This window comes from Strix uralensis, chromosome 10, assembly GCF_047716275.1.
Source record: "Strix uralensis isolate ZFMK-TIS-50842 chromosome 10, bStrUra1, whole genome shotgun sequence".
Taxonomy (NCBI): domain Eukaryota; kingdom Metazoa; phylum Chordata; class Aves; order Strigiformes; family Strigidae; genus Strix; species Strix uralensis.
The window spans coordinates 6154219-6179766 of NC_133981.1; the positions used below are offsets into that span (position 1 = coordinate 6154219).

General features: G+C 40.3%; 1 protein-coding gene across 6 annotated transcripts in view; it reads left to right on the top strand.

Annotated features, from left to right (window-relative positions):
* Positions 1-25548, top strand: part of ATXN7 (ataxin 7) — an 89054-nt gene that overhangs the window by 22146 nt on the left and 41360 nt on the right. For 2 of the 6 annotated variants that reach the window (XM_074879036.1, XM_074879038.1), the window contains exons 3-4: positions 3731-3991; positions 4676-4744. In XM_074879036.1, coding sequence (XP_074735137.1) covers positions 3742-3991; positions 4676-4744 — 319 coding nt within the window. In that variant the 5' untranslated portion in view covers positions 3731-3741. Of the gene's footprint in view, positions 1-3396; positions 3560-3730; positions 3992-4261; positions 4596-4675; positions 4745-19702; positions 19835-20992; positions 21037-25548 lie in introns of those variants that run through there. The other 4 variants (XM_074879037.1, XM_074879039.1, XM_074879041.1 and 1 more) reach the window with 4 other exon arrangements.

Below are 25548 nucleotides of genomic sequence, written 5' to 3' on the forward strand. Positions count from 1 at the left end.
TTGTTTATGCTTTCTTCACCCCATAATTTGGCTGTTTTCTCTACATCATCCACTGTTTCCACTGTTTTCCTGCCATATATTTTACTTCTCCTCTTTCTATCTGAGCTTAACTTACCTCATTTTTTCTCTCCATTCTCTGAATACCTGTTCCTGTTCACACATATGAGCAGTCTGTGGCTATTCACACACTGTCTCAGTCCCAATGTTACTTCTTGGGCTATTTTGCTTCCTCAGTTAAGCCCTTTGAACTGGTGGCATTTCTGGGCCCCTTTTTGCTCTCTTGAAGGAGCATTGGCTTCTCAGCAGTGCTTTCCCCACTTGAGCGTTCAGCCCACTCCTGACGAGGTTCATCCCACTTAATTCTGGGTGCCTAATGCAAGTGCTTAATTTATGTGCATGGTCATTCTTGACTACTTCTGTGGTCAGCAGGAAGAGAAAGCCTTCTTCAAAAAGTTCTTTGGACCAGGAGGGACCAAACTGATCCTCAAAGTATCGCTGGCTCTCTACTGATTGCCCTGTGCTCCTGACCTGGATGCCTCAGATTCATAATAGTCACTTCTGTTCAAACTCTACAGCTTGTGCATGTGCTTTCAATTCTGATCTCCTTCTAACGTGATGGATTTTCAGGGTTTTCCCTATTTTCCCCTAAAATCATCAGTGTTTACATCCACGTATAACACTATGGAAACAATTTAAGAGAATTGAACTTGTGTGCTTAAAAAAACCCAAACACATATGCAGCCTAGTGAGTTTGTGGGAAAAGAAAATTCTCTCCACCTCCGGTCCTTGTAAAATTAGTTTTTCATCTGCCCCTGCTCCTGCTCTCTGACTAATCGGTCTTGTGCATTGAACTGATGAACTGATCTTTCTGCTGCCACTTTCCTCCCTCTACTGGAATACTGATGTACTCACGACATAGTGGGAAGATATTTTACTAGCGGAAGAAGGTTTACTAAAGGACAGCCTGAGGCCCAGACTGCAGAATTAGATCTTGAGTGGGTATATATAGGAAAAAAAGAAAAGCTGTGAAAGAAGGAGGGGAAAAAAAATGCAACAACCAGTTTGAAAGAGGGAAAAAGCAAGAAAGGGAATAATCAAAGTTGTATGAAATAAGTGGTGTGTGCTTTACCTGTTTGGCTGGCACTTTTAAAGCAAGAGGCACATCTGAGGAACTTGATGAGTGTCAACCTTAAAAACTGAGGAGTTGATAATATATTGGTTTGTTAGTTATCTAATCAGTGTGATTTTGCCGATTTAAGCCATTTTACTTTTGTGTAATTTGACATACATACATCAGTAATGTTTAAAGAAAAGATTCGTGAGATGTATGAACATTAAATTGATATGCCACGGTAAAATCTGTCACTATTTCACTATTAAAAGGTAGATGTTCTGTGACTCTGTTTGGTCAGCCATCACTAGATTTGCTTTACGATCCATGTAAAATAAATAATCAAAAAAGCCTTTACAAATTTGATGGACACTGGGGAAGCATCGAGGATTTTTTTACAAACTGCAGCTGAGGCAGCTTCCTGACAGCTTTCTCCAGAACAAAGGAGAGCTGCATGAATGAAGTTTGTAATATAAACCAGAATATTTGACACAGAGAATATAGTTGTGTCTGTAACTTGCCTTATCCTGTGGCTGGAGTCTGAATTGAGCTATGGATGTTATGTTAGACTCCATTTGTGGAGCACTTGAAGAACTAAGCTTGAAAGAAGTCAGTCATAGATTTTTTTCCTGTCTGGCTTCTACACGCTGTGTAGATTCTGTTCAGAAATTGTTTAGCACCTGACTGACATTTTCTTCCAGTGGTGTCCTTAGCTTTAATTATAAGTAGTTTTCTATATTAAGTATGTTATTTGATAATTAATCAAACAGTAATGCCCTCCATCCATCATTTATCTTTAGACTCTGGTTCCATACACACCTTTACTCATGCTCAGGCTAAGGAGTTATTTCACTGTTTTGGGGAGCTACAGTACAGTTAGGAGCAAGTGTAACTCTCTGAAAGATCAGGGCCCAGCTCAAGAAGTTGATAGCCTTTGTTAATTAATCCTGCTACAGACGTCCGCAGTAGAAGTCATTGTTGCTCTCTTTATCTAAATCTCATGGGGTTTGCCTTTTATTAAGGAGTTAAGTTAGACTTGCAGTGACCAAGAGCAGAGAAAAATCTCCCTAGCTCTGCTGTATTAGATCCACAATTTTACAAGATACATTGAGTGTGACAAATTATCAGTTGGGTGGAACACTGAAACTATTCTTATAATTACAACCTGTCCCATCCCACATGACTGATTGTCTGATGAGCTTGTATTTATACACCTTTTATAGGCATAAGTTTGGAAAGAAACATCTATAGCTTGTATAGTTCCACACTTCAGTGCAAACAGCGAAGCCGTAGCTAAGCCTGCGTGTATATACACCCCTGCAGGACTGGGACCGTGTAATCTAGGCAGATTTATTTACAGTTTTGATTTCTGCTGTCTAGTTTTGCAAATATGCATATGGGATCTGTGAGCAGTTCCACCCATGGCACAAGTCCTGTGCTCTTGAGCTTAAATATGGGCTGAGCACCTATAGAGGAGGCAGTGGATCAGACTTATATACGTTTTAGCTGTTTGTTGAGGATATTATTACTGACAGTGGCATCAAGCGTGTCCAGAAATCTTGGCCTGTAAGGTTTTTTTGATGTTAGTACTTGAACGTTTTAGTCGACTGGAGAGAAAACCCTGTAACAAGTGAATTCTAAACCCAGATTTTTTTTTTATCAACTTGATTTTGCAAAACTGAAACTTTGTTACTAGGAGTTTTCAGACAGGAAAGCATCCTTTAATCCTCGCTTTTAACACCGCTCAACGTCATCCCAAAGTTTAGGGAAGTTTAAAAAAAAAAAAAAAGCAAAAAAAAAAAAAAAAGCTGTTGTTTAAAAAGAAATGCGGAATCACAATGACATGACTCCCCCCTGGGAGACAGGTTACGAGTATAACGAAGGTAGCGACGTGCAGGAAACTCGCTCCGGGCGGGCGGCGTCTGTGTGTACGCCACCCCCCGGCCCCGGGGGGGGTTGGGGGGGTGGGGGGGGGGGCACACGGACGCCGCCCGCCCGGAGCGAGTTTCCTGCTCGCCGCTGCCTTTAAGGAGGCGCCGGGTTTAAGGTGGACCGGCCGGGAGGGGCGGGGCGCGCAAGGCCGGTTCCGCCCCGCCGCGGCGCGTCGCTTGGTCCGCCCGCCCCCCCCCCCCCCCCCCTTCCCGGGGCAGCGGGTGCCAGGCGGGGTTGTGATGCGGCCGTTGTTTTTGTAGGGTCGCGGGCCGTGGTGCGGAGAGAGAGAGAGAGAGAAAAAGAAAGGCGGCTCATGGAGCCGGGGAGCGCCTGGAGGGCGGCATAGCCCTGCTCCCCCCTCCCCGCCCAATCCCTCCCCCCGCCCCCCCATCCCTTCCGCCGCTTTGTTAGCGCAAACACACACACAAACGCGCCTCACCTACACGGTGAAGAGGACGGGAGCGCCCCCCGTACAATAATGGGCACCCGGCTCCTGCCCCCCGGGCCGCCGCAGAGGTGAGTCGACGCCGCCCCAGGGCCGCAGGTTCCCCGCGGGGAGGGGAGGGAGGGGAGGGAGCGGGCTGACAGCGCCGCGGCGCTTCCTTAAAAGCGCGGCGCCACCTTAAGCGCCCGATGACTTTTTTTTTCTTTTTTTTTTTTTTTTCTCTCTCTCTCGTTACATTATAGCAGCGGAAAGAATGTCGGCGCGGGCCGCGGGTGACGTCAGAAGGGAGCAGCGCAGCGCGGCGGCGGCCAGGCAGCGGCAGCGGCGGCCCCGCCACGGCGAAGGAGGCGGAGGCGGAGGAGGCGGGAGCGGCGCCGGCCCCGCCGCCACCGCAGCGGCAATGGCGGCAGTCGGGGAGCGCAGGTCCCTGCCCAGCCCCGAGGCGATGCTGGGGCAGCCCTGGAGCCACTGGGTCGATGCTGCTAAACTTCACGGGAACGACGGTGAGCGCCCGCCCCTCCCCCCCTCCCCCCCCCCCCCGTCTTTCCCTCTTCCAACCCCTTTTACCGGCCCGGCCTCCGCTCCCCGCGGGGCTTGGGGGTGCCCCGGGCGCGGCCCCGCCGCGGGAGGGACCGCGGGGCGCCGGTGCGACGCGGCAGGAGGGCGCCGCGGGTCCCGGGCCCGGGGAGGAGGTTGGATCCGTTTCCCCCCCCCACCCCCACCCCCCCCCCCCCCCGCCCCCAACGGCCGAGTTCGTTGTCCGGTACGCGGCTCCCGGGGCCCTGGCCCGGGGGCTCGGCAGCGGCGCGGAGCGGGCAGCGCCTGCCCCAGTTCCTGTAATCCGGGACACGGTGCGAGGAGGTCTGAGCCAGCCCCCGGAGGCCGGCACCTCCTGCCCTCGATTCAGCTCGGGGCGGTGGCGGAGGGGGAGCTCTCGCCTACAGGTGAGGGGACCCCCTGCGCTGACAGCGGCCGGGGCAGCCCCGCAGCCCGCACCGGGGACGGGGCGGCGAATCCCGGTCCCTCTGGAGCTGTTTTTGCTGGCGCAGCTGTAGGAGCACGGACCCCCGAGGTGCTGGTCTGTTCCCGCAGGGGAATGGGCTACAGGTCAGCAGTGGGGGGGGTTGGGATCAGCCCTGTGCTCTGACCAGTGCTTGGAATGAGACCTTGTGGCTTTTTGATTTTAGGAACAGCATTAGAAGAAAGTTTCAAGGAATATGGAAGGAACCGAGAAGCAATGCGACTTTGCCGAGAAGGTGAGTGCGATTCGTTCTTGAAGAAAAGTGCATGAAGTTTTCCTGCTCGTAACTAGTTACGAGAAGACGTGCATGGGAAAGAGAAAGGAAATTTCAATCCCGTATCGCTTTGGATTTGGGACTTGCGGCCTGTCAGTGAGTGGTGTTATTAGCATTATTATGAAATTAATATATAATCTCAAAACTACAAGGTAGGGCATAGGTTACTTGTCTTACTGTGTGTCTAGTTGGATTTTTTTTTTAAAGACTATAAATAGTCTAAGGAAGCTGTGTGACTAGAACTGATATCTTCTTTTTTACTAAAATATTTTGATTCTTAATATAATCTATGTCAGTATTTGAGCATTGATCCCTTTCCCTGTCATGTCAGTGTGTTATGCTTATTTCTTAGTGTACTGCTAAATGAGAGTGACCTTTCACCTGTGATTAGCAAAAGCCCATTAATGGCCCAGGTAGTTTCAAGAGTAACAATGTTCCTTGAAGTTGTCAGCAGATGGTGAATGAAAGGTATAGATTATTGGTAACTTTGTAACAGGGAGTGGAAAAACCTGTGATGAGTCTGATTTGATGTTCAAGTTTGTTTTTTGTTTGTTTTTCCAGTTTAACAATTGTTTTACAGCAGAGAAATGTTCTAAAACTTTCTTAATATTGTTGCCACTAGCTTGGTTCCGTCGGACTTTGAGAAGCATGCCATAGAATGGGCCTCGTTGATTGATTTAAATACTAGATCAGTTAGACTCGAGTCATTCATTTGATGCTATTAGAAATGGAAGATGACGGAGTTTGTAAACTTGGTTTACGATCACAGAAGGCAGGATTTGCCAGGAACCTCAGGAGATGATCTGTTTCAGCATTTGTCTGCTTGTGAGCTACAAACAGCAAATGAAACATAAAGCAAGGTGGCACAGGCTAGTAAGATTGGGAGGCAGTGATCCGTATTGAGGCTGAATCAAAATGTCTATTTATTGTAGAATTCCTAGTGTTACTAAAATTTGGAAAAAAAATTCGTTCCTAGGACCAGAGTCAGTGGCCACTGACCTGTAAGAAAGATGTAATAGACAGCTGTGCTGCAGCATTCAGAATCACGTGTGCCATTTTGCCATCTTCGAAGTGTATGTATAAGTTCTTAGGCATTTGAAAAATCATTTTGTCACTTCATTGCTGAGTTCCAATCTAATAGTTGTGTTGGATATTCAATTTATTTTTCTGAATAGGCAAATCATTCAAGTGCTAAAACAGCATTTATAACAATAAGCATACACATTATCCTGGTAAAGATTTTACTAATAAGGATTTTCAGACATTCTTTCTTATTTCTACCTCTTAAAATGCAAGCATCTAAGGTTTCCAGATTTTAAAGATTAGTTGGCAGGGTGAAGAATAATCTTTTTTTTTTTTTTTTTTCCTTCCCCTCTGGAGAGAGATCATGAAACTGTTTTTGCATAGGCTAACCACTGAGACAGCTTCTCTACACTGACTCCAACCATGTGAATGATTCGTAGGGTTATGAGTTGAAGGAAGTTCATAAAACACCTTGAGAATTTAAAAGTGAAACTTAGTAGCTCTGTCAGGCTTCCAGAAGTCTATTTATTTTGTTTGCTTTATGACATACGAATGAGACACTAACTTGGCGTATACCTGTAGCTAGTCTGTAGGGAACTTGGCCTACTGCAAAATAAAGCAAAAGGAAAAGTAGTATTAATTAAGGTTGCGCTTAAAGAACTGGGGGAGCAGGAAGACATGCCAGCATATCTATGTGTTGTGATATCAAATAAAATTTCAAGAATACAGTAATTGATTCCTTTTCCCAGGAAGAATTTTGCATTCAGAATTGAGGAACAAACATGTATTAAATAATTGGACTGTCTAAACCATGGATCTTAACACAGAAAGGTGAACCAGAGCTATAAATTTTGTCAAATCAACTCTAACCTCAAGATTTTTGCCATGGTACCACATGGTATTTTAAATATGGCTAACAACAGAACTTGTTGTGTAAGAAAATTATTTCTCTACAGATTGGGAGTTGACTCGAAGGCCCAACTTCACAAAAGGATTTCAAGGTTATTTAGGCTAATTTAACCTTGCATTGCAACTCCTCCAGTTTGCATAAAAGAATTAAATATTCATGGCCTGGAGAGGGAGCGAAGGAGGGAACATGACTTTACAGCCCACTTACTAGAATTGGGTTCAAAATCAAGAACTATTTTCTTTATTTAACAATTGTCAGCTTTCAGGTCAGGCTCCCACCGGCCTCTGTACCCACTGGGTTATGGGTTGTAGTTGTTTCCTTTTCCACATGCTGTTTCTCTGCATCTTCTAGTGGGAATAGCTTCACCGTCAGCCTGCCTGGTGGCGAGAGGTGGATTTCAGGCTTGCAGGCAGTAGTGTCTGGGTCTTCTGCACAAAGAGTGAGCATTCCCGTTGTAACATGGCATTAAAAAGGGGCTTAACGTTACCAGCTTCTCCTTTTGCTGCACTTTAAAGGAAAAGAATGATGCCTGTTATTATTTTAAAGGAATAAAGGGTATAACTGTAATTTCAGGACAACATTTGCAAGCGGTGGAGAGAGGCAGGATTTCAAACACACCTTTGTCACTGGCATTTCCTATTTGCTGATCAGGCAGCTCCTCTCTCAGCATGCTGGTATGTTGTGAAGCCTGATGAGTCCTTAATACCTGTCAGTGATGCTGGTTCCATGTAGGGATCAGGAAACTAAAATTAGTTCATAGTCTCAAACACTTTTTTCTGTATATCTAACGCTCCTTAACATAACTAAGCTCACACTGAAGGAAGAACTAGAAATTGAATTTGGGCTTCCCAAACTCCTAATGTTTGTGTCTCATACTTCCCTGTTTCTTTTTCACTGCTTTTATATGCTTTCTATTCTGCTAATCATAATATGCAATCATTCCTGCTGGGTTCCTCGCAGACCTTCACCAAAGTGAGAAACTCACTGGATGCTTTCCTGCATGTAGCTTTTTGAGGCAGTAACAGTCCACGCTGAGCTTTGATAGAGAAGTTAGAGCTGCAGGAATAAGGTACGAGCCCAATGGACTTGACTCGCTTTTGGTACGGAAAATCCCCAACAGATAGAAATGAGAAAGGGGCATCCATCATCATGGGAAAATTTTACTTCAAAGTAAATTTCAACTTTGTACACTGAAATCTTCTTGTGATGAGCAATACTATCAATGTTAGAAGCAATTGTACTTCAGTTATTTTCATACGTAGTTCACATGACGGGATCTTTTAGCTCATACAGTCACTTAATTACTAACTGCTTGTGAACCAGCCAAAGGTGTGATTCCCCTGCCACACAGCTTTTGCTGTGATGAAGCAAGTATAGCATGTTGCATTATAATCTGTAAATGCATTCTAAATCAGCGAGGCAGAAAATCTAGTCCTCTTCATGCATTTTTCCTATATTAAAACGAAACTTTGCTGAAGTACATCTTTCAAACTTGTTTGTGTGATACTGGGAGCCTGCAGATGCAGCCAGTGTACTCACGTACACTCAGTTCATCCTGGAGATGCAGCAGGTCTCAAAAGGAGGTTGATGTGTCTGTAGTATCTGATACTTTTTCATGAAGAAAATGATTCTTAGGGTCAGACTTTGTAATCAGTGCTTGAAACGTTTCGGCAAACAAGGTCATTTTTCAGGAGATTCTAGCTAACCTGTGCTGAATTTGGTTTGCCTTTAAAAATTTTTCTAGCCCATTGTTGTGAAGATGATCTCTAAATAGAACTCTGTCAGCGTAGAGTTCATTCGTGGTAACTTAGACAGGCTTCAACAGAATCTTTTGCCTCTTGCAAAATTTTACAACAGGTTGGCTCGTTTCCCTCTGTGGAAAAGTAGAGAATCTCTGAGTAGAAACAACAGGGCCTAAAGCGTTTATTGGGACTGGGGGCTTAACCTTCCCTCACCCCCCGAGAAACTCAGACTCTCCCCATGGTAAATTTCCAGTTGCTACCAGTTATCTTGTATGTTGTATTAAATAAAACATCGGAGAGATGGGGGGAAAGAATGTATCTGCTCTTAACAGAGATCATAATTAATTTCAGTAATACTTGTTAATATGTGCAACCCTTCTGAAGTGGTTGGGGTGAAAGTCTGTTAGATTCTTATATGGACTTATGAAATAATTTTGAAATATGTACAATAATAAAAATGCAAAGGAAACTACAGCATCTCAGAACGGAAAATAAAAGCATGGAGAACAGACGAGAGATTTGGTTAGACAATTTAAAATTGTTTGAGTGTTTGCTTTTAATAGCATATTTAGTGCATGCTGAAACTATGGGGTATCTTTACTGGAGCTTAAGCATCTCGTTCGGTTACACATACACCCCCTTTTTTGGTATTTTGTTTTGGGGTTTTTTTGTGTGTTGCATCCTTTGAGAGGTGAATCCCTTGGTACTGGCTATTTCAAGCACTTCACTAGTACTGTCACCATAGTTTATAGCTAACTGGCAACAAAGTATAGGAGGAGGAGGACAGATCATTTGTGACTTGGGTCTTAAGCTCGATTTGATCAAGATTGTTGAATCTTGGCCAAAAAGAGGTCTTTGCCAGCCTTGCTGGATCCATATGGTCTGTCAGTGATTTGTTCTAACCATTTGTACTTGGTGCTGCTGAGAATCCTGAGGAAGTTTCTGCTGGTTCTCTGTATGTAACTGAGCTATTTTGGATGAGGCGGTCCTCTCGATGGTCATGGAGGGAGATGAAGAGGAGGCACTTCTGTTATCAGAGGTTGAGGTTAGTTGAGAGATGGTCACTGATGCATTAGATCGTGCTTGGAGGTATCGCAGGTCAGAACTGATGCTGGCTGAGTGGTGCTGTAGCGTGGTACTGGTCTTTCAGTTTTTACAATGAGTACTGAGAGCTGTGCAGCGAACCCTTGTTCTTCTTGAGCCCATGTTGGGCAGGGTTGAGCAGTGAAATCCAGGACCAGGCCAGGCGACCTCACTAGAAGCATCTTTATCACATAGACCCAAGGTCTAGAATTTTCCCAGCAGCAGGTTCAATAAATAATTAAAACATTGCTGAAACTTTTGTTCCAATATTAAGTTGTAAATACAAGTAAGAGACAGCATCTTATTTCAAATTTAAATTTGTTTTTATTCAGCCTTGGGAGGTGCTCAGTTGAGTTGATTTTTGTTGTGTTAAATCATGTCAAAGCTGCTTAGAGGGCTCTGTAGTCCTTGACTGCCTGCAAATACACTGTGAGAATTTTTAATAGATTGAAATAAATATTTTAAGGTAGCAGTACAGAGTGCCATGCTTCTTTTTTGACATTTTGCATAGCTATTCACAGCCTGTAATCAGATAAATCTCCTCTTCATTTCATTGCATTTTAATTGACTATTTACACAAAGTGTTTTAAGGATTTGTGGACTGGTTATTGTAAAACAATTACAAGGAGACTTTTAAAGTGCATTGAACCATTTAAGAAAATTGTAGAGATTTTATGAGATAGCTTGAAAAACATGCAATTTGAAAGGATGCTACTTTTGAGATTATGTGCAGTGACTGGCCCTCGTTTTCTTGTTATTTTTTCCCTTAAATCCAAGTTCTGTTTACAATATTTAACTATTTCTGGCGAGATGAGTCACAGGTTATAAATAGAATATTGTGATGTTAGACTGCAAGTTAGAACTGTGTCATCTTTTATGCTTTAAAGATACTTTGCAGGTTTTAGATATCACCATAGTATTAGTGTGATATTGCAAGGCCTTGGGGACTTTCACTGGAACTGCAGCCACAAAACTGCCTCAATCTATCCGTAATATATGAGGAAGCAGGATATTTTACTTTTTTTATAAGAACCTTTGAATTAATTGTTGATACACAGACATAACAATCAGGAATTCACTGTTATCTAATGCTTCTTAAGTGGTATGTATGATTAGCTAGGTTATCCCTCTGCGGAAGAGGTGATGTCTTGATAATACTTGATTAGATATTGCTTTTTGTATAGTTTCTGTTCTGTATTTAACAACAAATGTTCAGTAAGAGAACAATGCAATAAATGTTATGCAGAAATATGGCTTTCACACGAGTTGATAACACTATCATGTAAGTAGAGCAGGAAAGACAAAAAGGCTTAGTGAAGGGTACTTTTAAATAAATTGGGTTAAGAGGATGCAGATTACTCTCTCTAAGGTAACTATTTTAAAAGCTATTTCTTCCATTGCAGTGGATCTATAAGAGAAGATGCATATAATTCTTACACTTTTTCTGACTACGCCTAGCCTATGGCTGTGACTGCCAAAGACTGACTGGGAGTACATGTGACCTCTTATCACTTATAAGCCAGAAAAGATTTAAGTTTTCACAAATCATAATATTTGATTTGTAATTAGGTATTCTAAATAGTCTATAAGATGCTTAAAAACTGTTTCTCTTTCCTTTTAATGAATAAAATTATTACCGCTGTGGAAGTTGCCCATATGTATGATACCCAACATTATTTCCTAGACATTCTTACAGTGTAGGTGACAGCACGGAGATGAATAACAGCTTTGTACTTACACTTTAAGTTTTTAGCAGCAAGTGTTAAAATCTGGCAAAGGGAATTCAAAGTATAATGGAGCCAAGTAGCACAACTGTAAAAGGCAATGAATTTATTGTAGTCGGTGTTCCTGTTGCTAGAAGGCTTTGCACAGTCAGATCTCCCTGCTTGTGCAGGCTGTGTGCAGCTGTGAGCCAGGATGGGTGGTGCAGTGGCTCTCAGACTGATTCTCGTGGTAAGTCAGATACTCGTGGTAACCCCAGATACTACGGGGTATGACTTCATCAAAGTAAACTGCACATGCAGCTGCTCCCACATCACTTGGGAGTCATGATCGCTAGCTTTGGAAATGGTCACTGTGATGTTGTATTCTAGGTTATTGGCTCAAGTAGATTAGAAATACTCAAATGCTCAGTTATTTGTGTATAAACGCTCCTTGTCAGACCTTGTGGAATAAGCTGTCTTGTGGTAACCTGTTTTCCCATGAGAAAGATTGTTTATTTACAAGCTCACACCCACCCTGATTTCGACTTTCGATAGCTCCAGCATAGCCCAGAGACGAACTTCATTGATAATAAACGGTGAAAGTCATAACTGGTTATACCTCCCTTCTCTGCTAGTGGAATTATAACAGCCAGAAAACTTACTCAGTGTTCTTGATCTGCTTTTCTGTGGCTAAGCAGGAACGTGCATCTTTCATCAACTGTTTGTAGTGTAAAAGAAAATGCAGTGTTCTCAACTGGCACTGAAAAAATGTATACAAAGCAGCTGAAGGCCTAAATTCCAATAGGGAGCAGCCTTCGGCTGTAAGCCCGTGATGTGCGCTTTTGTTCCGAAATCTAGAGCGCTCACCGTTTTATTTGCAAGAAAGTTTGTTGGACAATTTCACACTGATATAGTTGCCTGAAAGTCCTATAGCAGCTTGCTTGAAATGAAGTGTAGAAGCTTTAATGAGTTAAATTTGAAAAGAAAGTAATGTGCTGAATACACAGTAAATTGGATGTTTGTTTTCCTTTAACGTCAAATTCTGTTGCATCTTGCCCTTCATAAATTCAGTTTTCTGTCTACAGTTTTTTTCATTGACTGCATAAACGATGTAGTAGATGTTGTCAGTGGGAAAATTGGATTTCTGCTAGTTTATTAAGTGGTATCTGGGGGTGTGAGGTTTTATCATGAGCTGCTGAAGTCAACAAGGGTTGTGCTTGTGACTGGAGGGAGGACGCAGGACCAGGTTACAGGGCTGGGTGGGTGGCAGTTTGGATGTGCGAGACAGCCGGTTCCTAGAACCTTGTGATCAGACAGTGGCAGAGAAGTACTTCGCTATGCAAACATTTAAACTGTCAGCCCCTAGATATTGTAGCCATTGCTTTGTCAAGGTGTGTATAGCCTAAATGACACCCTCTGGCTATTGTTTCAGGCTAAAATACAGAAGAAAATCTGTATCAGTTTACACCTAGGGTGTGGTTCTACAATCTTTTTTTCCTCCCAGTAATGCTGGATTAAGCAGTATACCTAATCTAAACTAAACATACTTAATCTTAAACTAAAGTTGTTTCCAAAACAAGGTGATGGTTGCTGAAAGAAGATACTGAATTTTCCAGCACGTATTTGGTCTGGTAATCCTAGAATCTGTTGGACTGTTCTTGATTGTGTATCTTTTCAGAGTGAATCTGATCCAGTTTTTACATAGCTACCTACATGATCGTATAGCATAGTAGAACTTGTATCTTGGTTATCTTTAAGAGTGTCAGAGATGTTGTATCAGTGAATAACTGCAGTGTAAATCGGGATCAGTTGTAAGTAGTGTATCATGGAAACCAAACAGCAAGTAAGAACTAGTTTATATTATTTAACATATCGGTTAGCTTTTTTTTTTTTTTCATTTTCAGTAAATAGCTACGTCAGAAAGACAGGTAATAGAAATCAGAAGTTTCTTTGACTGAAATTCCCAAGACGGTTCCCAGTAGCTTTGTGAACTGGAGAGAATGCCATTTGAATTGGGGTTACTCTGCTGAGGAGGAGTTATGGTGTCATTTATTTTTATCTCTTATTGGACGGCTGTTACAAGTGATGCCAAAAGGAGAAAGAGGCATCACCTATACAGTAGACATAAATGTGAACCATACCAAGTATTATTCTTATCCCCTCAGAACAAATCTGCAGTAGTGTGGAATATCCAGAGGCCTCAAACTGCAGAGATTGGTTAACTGGCTCTATTTTTGATGGATATGTTAAAAGAACAAAAACTGTTCCCAATAGTCAGTGTGGGTGTTGGATTATTGAGACAGGCATGTAAAATAATTTGGAAAGCAGCTTTAAAAATAATGGGTTTTCCCAGGAATTTTCCCACTCTTCCCAGGAAATGCTAAAATTGTCTGTTTCATTCCTGTTCAATTAGAATGACTCTAGAAATGTATTAAAGGAGTTTAACTGGCCTCTGACAATTAGAAGGCTTCACTGGGCTTTGGTTTGTAAGGTATATAATTTTGGTTTTTAGGATGTTTTCTTCAGATAATTTGTTTTTTAAAATGTAGAATCTCTGTTTGAATGCATCTGTTCTGCTCTGCTAGGAGAGACAGCAGTCATCCTGCTCTCGCTGGTACTAAATGGAAATATTTCAGAGGAAAGGCTTAAATGAATTTCCTGATAGGCAGCATTTACTTCATAAAAGTACTTAAAGATGAATTTCGGAAAGCAATTTTGTTTCTAATTTCTGTGTAAATTGCGTTACCCAAAGCAACTGTCTAGAAATCACGCTTGTTAAGGAGCTTCTGTTCCATGTTGTAGTTTGTAATTTACAGAGGAGAAGTTTTGAGCCAAATTCAATAGATCGGTGTTGCCTGCTGAAGCTAGTGTGATATGTGCTTATATAATAGATTGCAAATTTTTGTCCTAAATGTGGCCAAGTGATTGAAGGAGGACTTCTACTACCAGTGGTGTTATGAGACGCTGGGAGAAATATCGATGTCTGAACTATACCTGATACAATTTGATTATGTTTTATACCTAGGCTGGGCAGAGCCCTCTCCTTATCTCTTGTACCTTCTGTAGAACCTGCTTTAATAGCCAGCTAACTTGGTTTGCTTTGCCTGACTATTTCAACACTGCTATTTCCATGGGGTGTTTGGAGAAGTCCAAAACGCATCGGCCCTTGTTTGGAAAATTTCCTTTTGGTTCTGCCTGTGCCCTGAAAGGTAGGGGCATAGACTACTGTGTCATTTGCTGGAATAAAACTTGCAAGTCTCTTCTGTTGTTTTTGTGGCCTGAATTTAATGATCTGAAGTGTTAGCTTGATAGCCTTGGAGATAAGAATGCTATTTTTATCCGCGGAGTAGGTAGAGCACAGGAGTAAAATCTTCAGTGTGCTGTCAGTGTGTCTCGTCTGAGGCTTGTTTACAACTGCTTGGGATGAAAAAGGGGTTCTCTGTGCAACACTGCAATTCTCTGTCCTCCTGCTGACACCATCGAGAGTCGTTGTGGATAACCATGACGATGTGAATGAAGGAAGTCTCCTGTCCTGGGAGTGAACCAAAATCACAGTCTGGATAGATGATGTTCTTCATTGTAAAATGGGAAGACATGATGGTAAGGTGCTGCATCAGCAGTTTTATTTATAATTTAATCACGCTAAGAGTTTTCCTGCACTCCTGTGAGTAGTGTTGTGAGATCGAGGTCACAGGAAGCGCTCTGTCGTTCGTCATTGCAGTGATTCAGGGCGATGTCACCAACTGACGGGAACATTTAGAGTGTCCCTACTGTTATGGTGGCCCTGCAATACCTTTTCTTGGACTCCTTTGGCACCTTTCCCCAAGTGCTCAGTACTGTTGCTGGAAGCAAAAGCTTTTGAGCAATTTCCAAACACAGAGCGGTGCATTGTGGGCCAGCGCTGGGAAGACTGGCTCAACAAGTTTGGCAACAGTGGCTTTGGCTTCCTGCCTACCCTGAATAGGCACCAGTAGAGATTGCCGTAGTCTCTGAGCAGGTTTGAGTTGAAGACCTCAGCTTAGGTCCTGAAATTCAGGCACGTGCAACTGCTGTGTCTGGAAAAGGATCCGCTTCTGTTGTAAAGCTTGGTTTTGTTATGCTAGATACATTTGCAGTAGTTATCTTTTGTCTGCTTTAGGAAGGTGGATGTGTTATTTGTTGTCAGTGTACTGGAGGGTGGTAAACTCTACAGATTTGTTATAATTTCATAGGATCCTGTTCACCTTTCAGTTTTCTGTTACCTGTTTAATTTTACTTACTGTTGTCATCCTGAGTCATCAAGGGGCAGTTAACTAGTGCTCTGAAATGTTCTTTTCCATGCCTTTTTTTAAAATACCAGCTCTGTATGTTCTTTTCTGTGCCTCTTGCTTAATACTGACTCCATGCGTCTTCTATGACATCTCTTCTACAGACCTTTGCAAACAGGCCTAGTCTTGTAGCACCATGCATCGGGACCACCGCTTGAGGTCTGTGGGGTTCCAGGGGGGGCAGGACACCACTTCCCTGTGTCTCGTTGCACAGTCATATTCTTGTATCTCCATAAGCATAACTTTTGCTGCTTGTATAATGAGATTTATTTGGTTTATGTCCTTTTTTGACATGAGATGTCAAAAAATTAAAATGTGTACCCAATTCCGTACTGTTTTCGAGGAGTGGAGCATTTTGCTTCCTAGCTGGCCTACAGAAGGGAGAAAAGCTCTTTTTTCATCTCCCCCTGTGTATTTAGGTCCATTCATACATATCCATATACCTTCTTCCCAAGTGTGACAAGAGTGCTGTTAGCTGCAGAGGGACCAGGGGAAAGAATTAGTGTTAGAAATATCTGTCAAATATGTGAGTTAGCCCAAACCAAGCAAATCTGTAAGTTGTCTGAGCAAATTCTTCACTCCTTTCGTTTTGTTTTGCTGAAGGTATTTGCACTTGTGATGTACACAGAAGGTCTGGAGTTCTGGTTATGTTATAGAGGCCCAGACCATGAAAGAGCAGAAAAATTACTTTAAAGAATGTCAGCCCTTTCAGTTCTTCTGCATGTATAATATGATCTAAATGTTCTTCATTTTTTAATACATCTAAATTTAAAAATATTAAAAGTTGCAGTCTCCTTCCCAACCTGTTTCTATTTAAGAGTAATATGGGTGATATCAGTAGCAGAGAACTAGTGCCAGATATGGAAGAATAATACCTGGTATAGATTTGTTCACCCAGTGTTTTCAAGGTCTTTTTTATTCTGTAACAGTTATCATGGACTTTGTGTAATGTTTGGATTTGGAATTCTGGAAAACTTTGTGAAGATGGGCTCCTAAATTAAGGCAAATCACTCTTAAAAGTGAAGAAATATATCTTGAAATAAGGATAGTGAATAAGGCTTATTCTAAAAGGGAGATGACGTGCAAAAGCAAAACCTAAATTTCTTCTTTAGAAGAATTTGAAATTCCATAACAATAAAAAAAAAAAAATCACTTCCATAAAAGAGTTTTTAGGTTGAACTTCATTTGTGTTGTATCACAAACAGCCAGCGGTGGAATTGCTGACCTTATATGGTGAACAGGAAGCCTGATTTTCTTCAAGGTCTTTTCCAACCTAGAAGATTCTGTGATGTAACTGTGTCTCAGAGGACGACTAGCACTGGTTTAAAGCTTAACACTTCTGAACAGGTAGATCCCCTCTTGGAAGGGAAACTCTGTATGTGCTGGAATATATCAGTTGTGAGAAGTAAAGACATACAGTTCCTCAGCTAGATAATTGAAATAGTCATATTTATTTGTCTAAAGGTGTGCAATAGCCAAGTTTAAAATACTTTGTGTCACTACATGTGTGTTCAAATACATAAGAAGTGGGTTGGCTCTTTTACTGCACTATAACAATAAAAACATTGTTTTATTTTCCACTTTATCTTTTAATCTTATTAAATATTACAGTACTGTTGGGGTTTTTTTTTGCTATAGTACATTTATATGCCTGTTGCTGTGCAACTTGCTGGTTTTTTTTATTGTATCAAATCAACTGCTAGTAAATTTGTAAGGCAAAGGAACTAAATTTTAATGGAAAAACTAATAGTGCCTGTCAAATTGAGGGGGATGCGGAAATGTAAGTTGGTATGTGAAAATCGACAGGCATGAGTTTCCTTATAGCTATATTAGACATGATTGAAACGGTCTCATTTTTGAAGTGGACGTTCCAATGCATGGAGAATGGGAGTGGCAAGGGTGGGGTGGTTTTAGGTAGTAGAGTTGCCTAATAAAAGAAAATACTGAAATAGAATTCAGTTGACAGGTCGTCTGTATTATTTTCCGTAAATTTTTTTTCTTTTTTTTGCATATGCTGATTTGCTCCCTCAGGTATCAGGTGCACGATGTAAAATGTATGCAGAGTATTCTTTGTGCAAAGATGCATTGGCTTTGCACAATTAAAGAATAATGTTGTGCTGGTGTCACACAGGAGTTGGGGCCGCGGTCAGTAGGGAAGAGGGTCGAAGAGGTTGAAAGATGAGCACTGCACGTGTTCTGTGTTCAGCTGGACAGGGTGCTGGGCCATCTTGTCTAGACCGTGCTTTTGCCAAGGAAGGTTGGACCAGATTATTGTTGAGGTCCCTTCCAACCTGGTATTCTATGATTCTATATGTAGCAGGGAAAATAATGTGTTAACTGATGATATTTTTAATATGAAGATTGCAATAATGCCATCATGCAAAAGATACATAACTAGTTCTTATTTTTACTGGTTTGAAAAGGTTTGTATTTTTAAAGACTTGTATTGACTGGCATTTCTGATGTCACTTTTTTGGTTATTTTTTATTATTACTAAATTTTGTTGTTTTCTCCTATCACAAAAGATGTAGTTATGGGTACATTGTATTCCTCCAATTCTCAGTAAGAAAATATGTAAATCTGTAAGTGAATGGTTGTGACCACTCTACTTCCCTAGTTACCGGGCACCAAGATACAGCCAGCACCCAGTTGCATTGCTGTGATATGGACAGTTACATAGGGAAAGGTGGCAAAAAACACACAAGCCATTTTTTTTTTCCTCAAAAGCATGTGTAGATAGGAGATGGGAAAGGGTGAGGAGCTTGGAACACGTTCACCGTTTGCAGTCTTGTATCAAAATACTTCTGCTGCAATGAGCAGTTTTATGTAAACTGTGAGTTTAGGTTTAAATAAAACAAACTTCCTTTTTCCTACTACAAAAGTACAGCTGCTGCAGAGTACACAGAGTGCTGTGTGTGAAAGAGGAGAAAAGTACCAAACCTGTTGACGTTAAAACAGTTCATAATAGTAGCATGCTTTAGGGTATATGCATTAGACTATTCTATGGATGATTTATTTAATTTTAATTAAGGCTGTGTTTGTGACTAGTTGCTTATCCAGAACTTTTTTCCCCCTCATAATAGACCCTGTTTTTCTGCATAATAACTGAAGTGTTTCTGTGTACGCTTTCATATTAAATTAGCCCAGATTTTAATTTTACTGTGTAAACTCCAAGTCTTTTATTTCCTGAATTCTATTTAATTTTTATGTCATGATCGCAAAATTAAACTCAACTTTGAGGGTTCCTTAAGCTATTTTAGCATTGGATATATACCAAATAGGGGTTTATTTTGACACAAAGCCATAAATAATAATTTGTTGGCTTCCCTAAAATACAGCAGTGGCACGATCAGATCATGTCACCTAAAAATAATGCATGACTGAATGAAGATTTCTTACATGACAAATTGTTCAGCATTTGTGTAATGCTATACAAATTGGCTGGAGAAATTTAACATATCTTCAACTCTGAAAACTCATTAATGAGTAAATGGGAATAGTTTTTGCAGATGACTGACTTCATTCAAATTGCTGATGAAAACCTGATGTAACAGTACAATGTGTGTGGGGAGACTTTTTCATCTGCTGAAAAGCTTTAAATATGCTACTTGTGTTTCATTGAGAAATTTATTAATCAGTCTTTCTACAGACAATCTTCTGTAAACTTGCTCACTTAAATTTTGTATTATTCTGTATAATAAACTTAGAAAACATGTTTAATAGATCTGAATGAATAATTTGACACACGTTTTATGTTAGATTTTTCTAAAAGATTGTGTGTAGATGAATTCATATACAAAGAATTTAACTAAATACTTAGATGTCTGTCTTGATATGTGTTTTATATATAATTACGGGAACATTCAAATCTTGGGAGCCTAAAATTAGAAGTCCCAGCTGCACGCTAGGCTGCAGGTGCACGTGTGCATGACGCACTTCTCTTTTTGGTATCTGCTGCTCAGTTTTTATCAGTGATCATGATACAGAAATTTCCCAAGACTGTTAAATTTTAGAGAACAGGAGACACAGTGACTGTCAGTGTTGCATTCTGCATCCTTGCTTGGGGAGGAAGGGCTACAGGAGAATTGCAGTGATAATGTGCTCATAGCCTTGCAAAAGGACTGGCGGTTGGATTTGCTGCTTGGATATGCTCAGAGGAGTGTTACTGCCTGCAGCATGTGGCAAACCTTTTTGCTGGAGGTGAAGCTGGAGGGGGCAGTGCAGGGAATGGGATTTTGGAAATGCAGCATGGCTGAACCCATGGAAAACATGAGCCAGGAGAGGTAGGTCCTCCTTCACCCTTTCAGGTTTCATTGGGCAAGATTCTGCCTTGAATTTGGGAAAGCAAAGTAAAAACTACAGAACCGTAGCTTTGGAAGAATAGACCACCTTGAGTTTCAAAAGGAGACTGGACAGAGAGGACTCTGCTTTTAGAGATAAAGCATTCTAATACTAGTAAAGATTTATGACAGTGATCAAATCTCGTAATGCAGCTCCTGTGCCTAGTTAAACAAGATTGCGGAGTTTTTTGGTCTTGAAGTGAAAGTCATTTCTCTGAGCCAAAACTTTGAGGTTTGGGTATTCTTAGGACTTCAGTAAAACGCTGTGTAATTGTTATATTTGCCAAACTGGAAAACACCATAAAAACATTTAATCAAGTCGTCAGCTGTTCCTTCCATCATCTGATCAATCAGCAACTGCACGGTGAAACAAAGTTCATGCACTTGTGCTCAGAACCCAATGAGAGCTATGCCTTTCAAAAGTCTCCTCAAATAGCTTGGCTTTCAAAGCTGTACGTACAAAAAAATATGAGTTACTTAATGTACAGAGTGGAGTTGGCAAGGAATTTAAAAAATAGGTAACCTTGCAGAAAATACTTTAGCAATACTTCCCTCTGAACCTAAATGAAACAGCTCGGGTATGAGACTGTCCATTTGTTTTACTTTACTTTGCATTAAAAGATTCTTTTTAACTGAGGCAACATGAGCACAAATCTTATGGGACAGATTTTTATTTTTTTTTTAAAAGTGTTTCTGTATGTAAATTTGATCGGTTTATGTTTGGTTTGTTTGATTATGCATGTGTTCTTTGCAGGCACAAATTTGTTACGCCTGCACATACGGTTCGTAAAATACTTGTGTTCTATTAATACATACATGTTCATTACTTGAAATTTTGCATGTATATTTTACTAGAATCTCTTATTTTGATGTAAAACTTGCATAAACTAGAGCATTCTGAATAGTATGGCTTTAGTTATTTTGTTCACAATATCTGTTTAGGAATATTATTTTTCTATCATCATCTTGTAAACAGTAAAAAATTTGCCAGTAGTTTAATTTCATTTCAACACTGATAAGTATACAAAACCACATGTGTGTTCATGAATGATAAGCACTTGAATGTTTCTGGAAAACAGTTTGGAAAAATATTGTGTAGAAAATAATATTTTAGTTGCGGAAAGTGAAGTATTTGTGCATGAAAGGTAAGTTTTGAGATGCTAAATTAGATCACTTTTTTTAAACATGCATATCAATTAAAATAAGGGACTATATGACTTAGACTTAAGATAACTAAATTAGTTCAGATACATTGTAGTGCTGTTTGTGAAGAAAGGTTGCTGCCTCAGGCTCACATCGAAGATCCTCCTTGCACCTGAAGATTACTTTTTATTGACAACTAATGTCAGCAATAGATCCAGCAGGACTTGCCCAGTGTGCAGATTTCTTGGCAGAATTTTAGCTTTTTGGGCTGACTGTAAGCTATTAGTCGGGCTGTAGCCAAGCTCAGCTTTCTGTCTGAATTCTGCCTGGGTTTGGTGGAGGCTGTTTTGTGTGGTGCTCAATGCTGGTTAGTTGCCTTCCTTTTCCTTCCTCATGCCTCTCCCCCAAATCACAAACTCTTAAAAATAGCAATTTGGGAGGTTTTGTCTGTTTTCAGATATTAAAATTACATTCATGTTCTCCACAATCATAAAGGTAAAAAAAAAAATATTTTTATTGCTTTGACAGGATCTCTCAGTAACCTGGGATAAGTGTTATAAGCAAACTACAGGAGGTGGCACAAAACTTCTCTTCCTTCAAGATGTCAGCTAGTTTCTAGTTACTGCAGATGTGTTTTTTCTCCCCTTTTTGAAATTTTTTCAGATGCTAGTGAAAAGTTGTTTTATCTTAAAGGAAAGTTCTAATGAAAGCATACCTTTAGAGAAAGAGATCTACCAGTTAAGTCAAGTTAAAACAAGGTGTACTCACATATTTTTTTACCTTAGTGTGATCAAGACTAATTCTCATCTAATGAGAAAACACAGCTAGTACAGAGCAAATGTATTCAAGATAGCTGTTGTGGACATTATTTGAATGTACTTGTCCACAAAGTAAATAGTTCAAACAATCCAGATTTGGCAACACTTCAAAACAATGGGATATATTTACAATTTCCTTGTATAGTACCTCCAAAACTGATCCCTGATGTCTTAATGGAAAGCCTAGTGAATTGATAAAAGTTGATTGCATTTACTTAGGGTGGATTTGGATCAGGCCCCAGTAAAAAGAAAAATAAATTCTGTGTTTGAGGAGTTGTAAAGATAATAGGGAGTTATATCTGTTGTGGGTGTAAAGTTAATAGTCTAGGGCATTGCATTTTTAGTGCATTTAAAATTAACTACAGTGATTAAAAATATTCTGGAAGTATAATCAGTTTGGTGTGCTGAAGGCATGTTATGCTATATTGTGGGAATCTTTGTAGTCAAAACATTTTACTGTTCACATTGGGCATCAGCATGAAATGTCCACTGTCAAATCACTTACATACTTGTGATAAGTCAGACTCACTTTTAAAAATAATCTTAATAAGCAGATGTTTATGCTGGGAATGGATAGGGAAGAAGTGAGCATTAGCAGTGTTCTGGCTTAAAAAATATTTCTGCAGTACTTCTATGTATTCTTGTCACTTTTTTGGTGAAGCTTTCTATTCTTTTGCCCTAACTCTGGTAGGGTTTGTTCTTTGCCCTTTCACTTCTGCCCTTGCTAGTTTTGCTTTCTCTTCCTCTGTTTCAGTTTTCACTCTCCTCCTTGTTTTTTCAGTCGTGGTGAGCAGACTTCTGCAAAATAGTAAACTTGTGTTCTGGTCTCTGCAAACAGCCAGAATTAGGGCTCCTTTTACCCTCTTCCTCTAGAGTTTGCTGTCCTGGAGAAGATCTTGACCTCACTTTTCTGGGTGATACTGCATTTCATTTCTAGAAGGGATGTTGTCTTATTAGATGCTAGGATAGATGGACTGTGCCAGTCTGAAAAGGGACAACAAGATTTGTAGGAAATTTTTATAAATTTGGGGGGGTTAAAAAGAAATCCAATAAAAATATGCAGTGGAGCTCTAGTAATCACTACTGCATCTAGTGGCTCAATAAATGCAAACTGCCAACCTGTTCTCTAACTGCGTGTTTTTTCACCCATTTTATTTGTTCTGTTTTCTGTGATGTTAAGTAATAGAATTGAGAGTACACAGACACAGTTACTTTTAATGAATTTCTGTAGTGTAACTGTCCTGAAACAGAATGCTGGAAATACTAAGAAATTACTAGATGATACATGCTTCTACATCCCTCTGGAGAAGAGGAGATGGCAGCTCAGTTTAAGAAAGTTCCATGTTACTTGATGTATGGTATGCCAGACTGTCCATTATTGGTTTTCCTTTTTTTATTAGAAAAGATGCTGTATTGGTCTTTTCCAAATAAGAAGCATTTTCCTTATTACATGCTCAACAAATAATGCTGTTAAGGTGTATCGGAACTCCCGATGGCACAGGCTCGTTCTAGTCTTGGTAAAGAGTACAGCAATATATCATTTAAAGTTACCTTTCTAAAAACACTTAACTAAGTCACATTTGAAAGGAGAAGTGAATTCTGGAGGTCACAACATTCAGAGGTTTCATATTATGGCGGTTAATAGAATTAATGTAACTAGCAGCTCCTATAAAATTAATTTTGTGTTGATACCATATAAATTCTGCATTTTGGAAAAATAAATTCAAAGTTTGATGTCGGTTTTAATTTTTAGTTTGACCTTGAAAAACATTCCCAGATGGAGAGAGTTAAATGAGCCCAGCTTTGAAAGAGGAACTTATGAATCATGGTTGCTAGGCTCTTCCTTGAGAGGCACGGGCTTTACATTTACAGTGAAGTATTTCAAAAAGTAATCTTTAAACTTGGAGGAACAGTGCATTTGAAATGACACTGGTGAAATACTGTAAACTTCATTAGACTTTTAAATAGAGAATTTGCATGTCATTAAATGAAATAGGTATAACGTATTAGATGTTAGAATATCAACTGCAAGACTTGTGAACTTTCGTAAGTGGGGAATAGAAAAATTAGGCATCAATCTCCTACTCTTGGTACGTACTTCTTACGTAAGTTTTGTTAAACTGTTCTATATATTATTCTCTAACATTTGTATGGTCGAAGTTGTCATTCTCATAACAGTGCCTTGTAGGTGTTTGCCCCATTGGAACACAGAAACAGAAATAAGATTTCCCTGAAACCTGCTCTTGCTCTGCTCAACTAAAATGACAGTGAAGCACGATAAGTACGTGGGAGCTTACCTACCTAAGACTGAGGCTCCTGGATTGGAAAGGGTGGATTCAGGTCTCTTCCAGGTGTCTTAACTGATCTTGGTTGGGTCACACTCCTTAGTTTCAAACCCATTGTTAAAACTAATGTTCAGGTCTCCATGAAATATTGATGGTACTTTTTGCCCACTGGTATCTAGTCTGTGGCCCTTATGGGCTGATCTCGTGTGTTCATGCAGTGCTCAGCATAGGCAGGTTCTAGTGTTATTTGGGGCCCTGTGGGTTTCTCTAACAAAAGAATTTGATTGTACCTATTTTAAGTAAAAGCTTTGGTAATAAAAAGCTATAGTTTATTTTACCTCATATGAGAAAACAAAAGGAATTGCATTTAGGACTCTAACCCTCACTATTCCCTTGCTGGTTACCTTTAGATGCTGCTCTACTATCAGTACTGTGGGAGAGTACAGAGGGGGTAGAAGATCTTTCATATTGATTTGTATGATTTGACTGGAGTCTTGTGCTTGAATTTCTTTGAAATCACGGTTGTGATTTTGGGTGTGCAGCAAATGTTTTTTCTGTGTCGAGTGGTTTTACTCTTAGAATGGTTCTTTATGAGTTTGCATATTTCCTAGTATCTTGACGTTGCTTTCTGTCACTTGGAGCTTTGATTTTAAAACTCTGAAGATGTACTTCACAGTGCAAAGGACACTGGTAAATTATTCTGATTTCTTGGGATCCCCAAACTGAAATAGGACAACATTTTTGTTTGCATCAATTTTTGTCCATTTGTTTCACTTGTTTAAAATTGCAGCTGTGTATTGCCAGCAAATATTCATAAAAAGGTATTTTGAGTGAGCGTGATGTCTCCAGACTAGTGTCAAGGAGTGCTTTATCTTTGCAAGAGACACAGAAGTAGGCAATCCTTTTCTCATGTTAATGATTTCCCTCCCTGCATTCTCTACAAGCTGGTGTAAAGTCTGTGAATCCAGCCTTGTCTGAAAGGTATGGTTATGAGAGCAGGTTACAGGGTGTGGATTTACAGTTCGTTAGACATTATACAGTAGTAGCCTGTCCGTGTGCTATTAACAATGTAAATAACAGGCAGTGCGTGCTGTTATTGTCCCATTCATCATGGTGTATTAGTCAAATGGAAGTGACCCTGGAGTATTTGCTTGCCGTGTGGAAACTTTTTTACGAAGGCATACCCAAAGAGCTCCTACATGAAATATTAGCAATGATCTTTAAGTTTATACTTTTTTTTTTCTCCTTACCTAGCTTAATGTTACATCACAGAAAGTAGATATTGAAAAATAGAAGTTTATTATTCCTATCTGATTTTTCCCCCAGTATATATTTACTAGTTTTGCCTAGTTTGTAGTAAGTTGGGTGTGCCTGAGGTCTTAATACTTTTTAAAATAAATATCATAGAAAT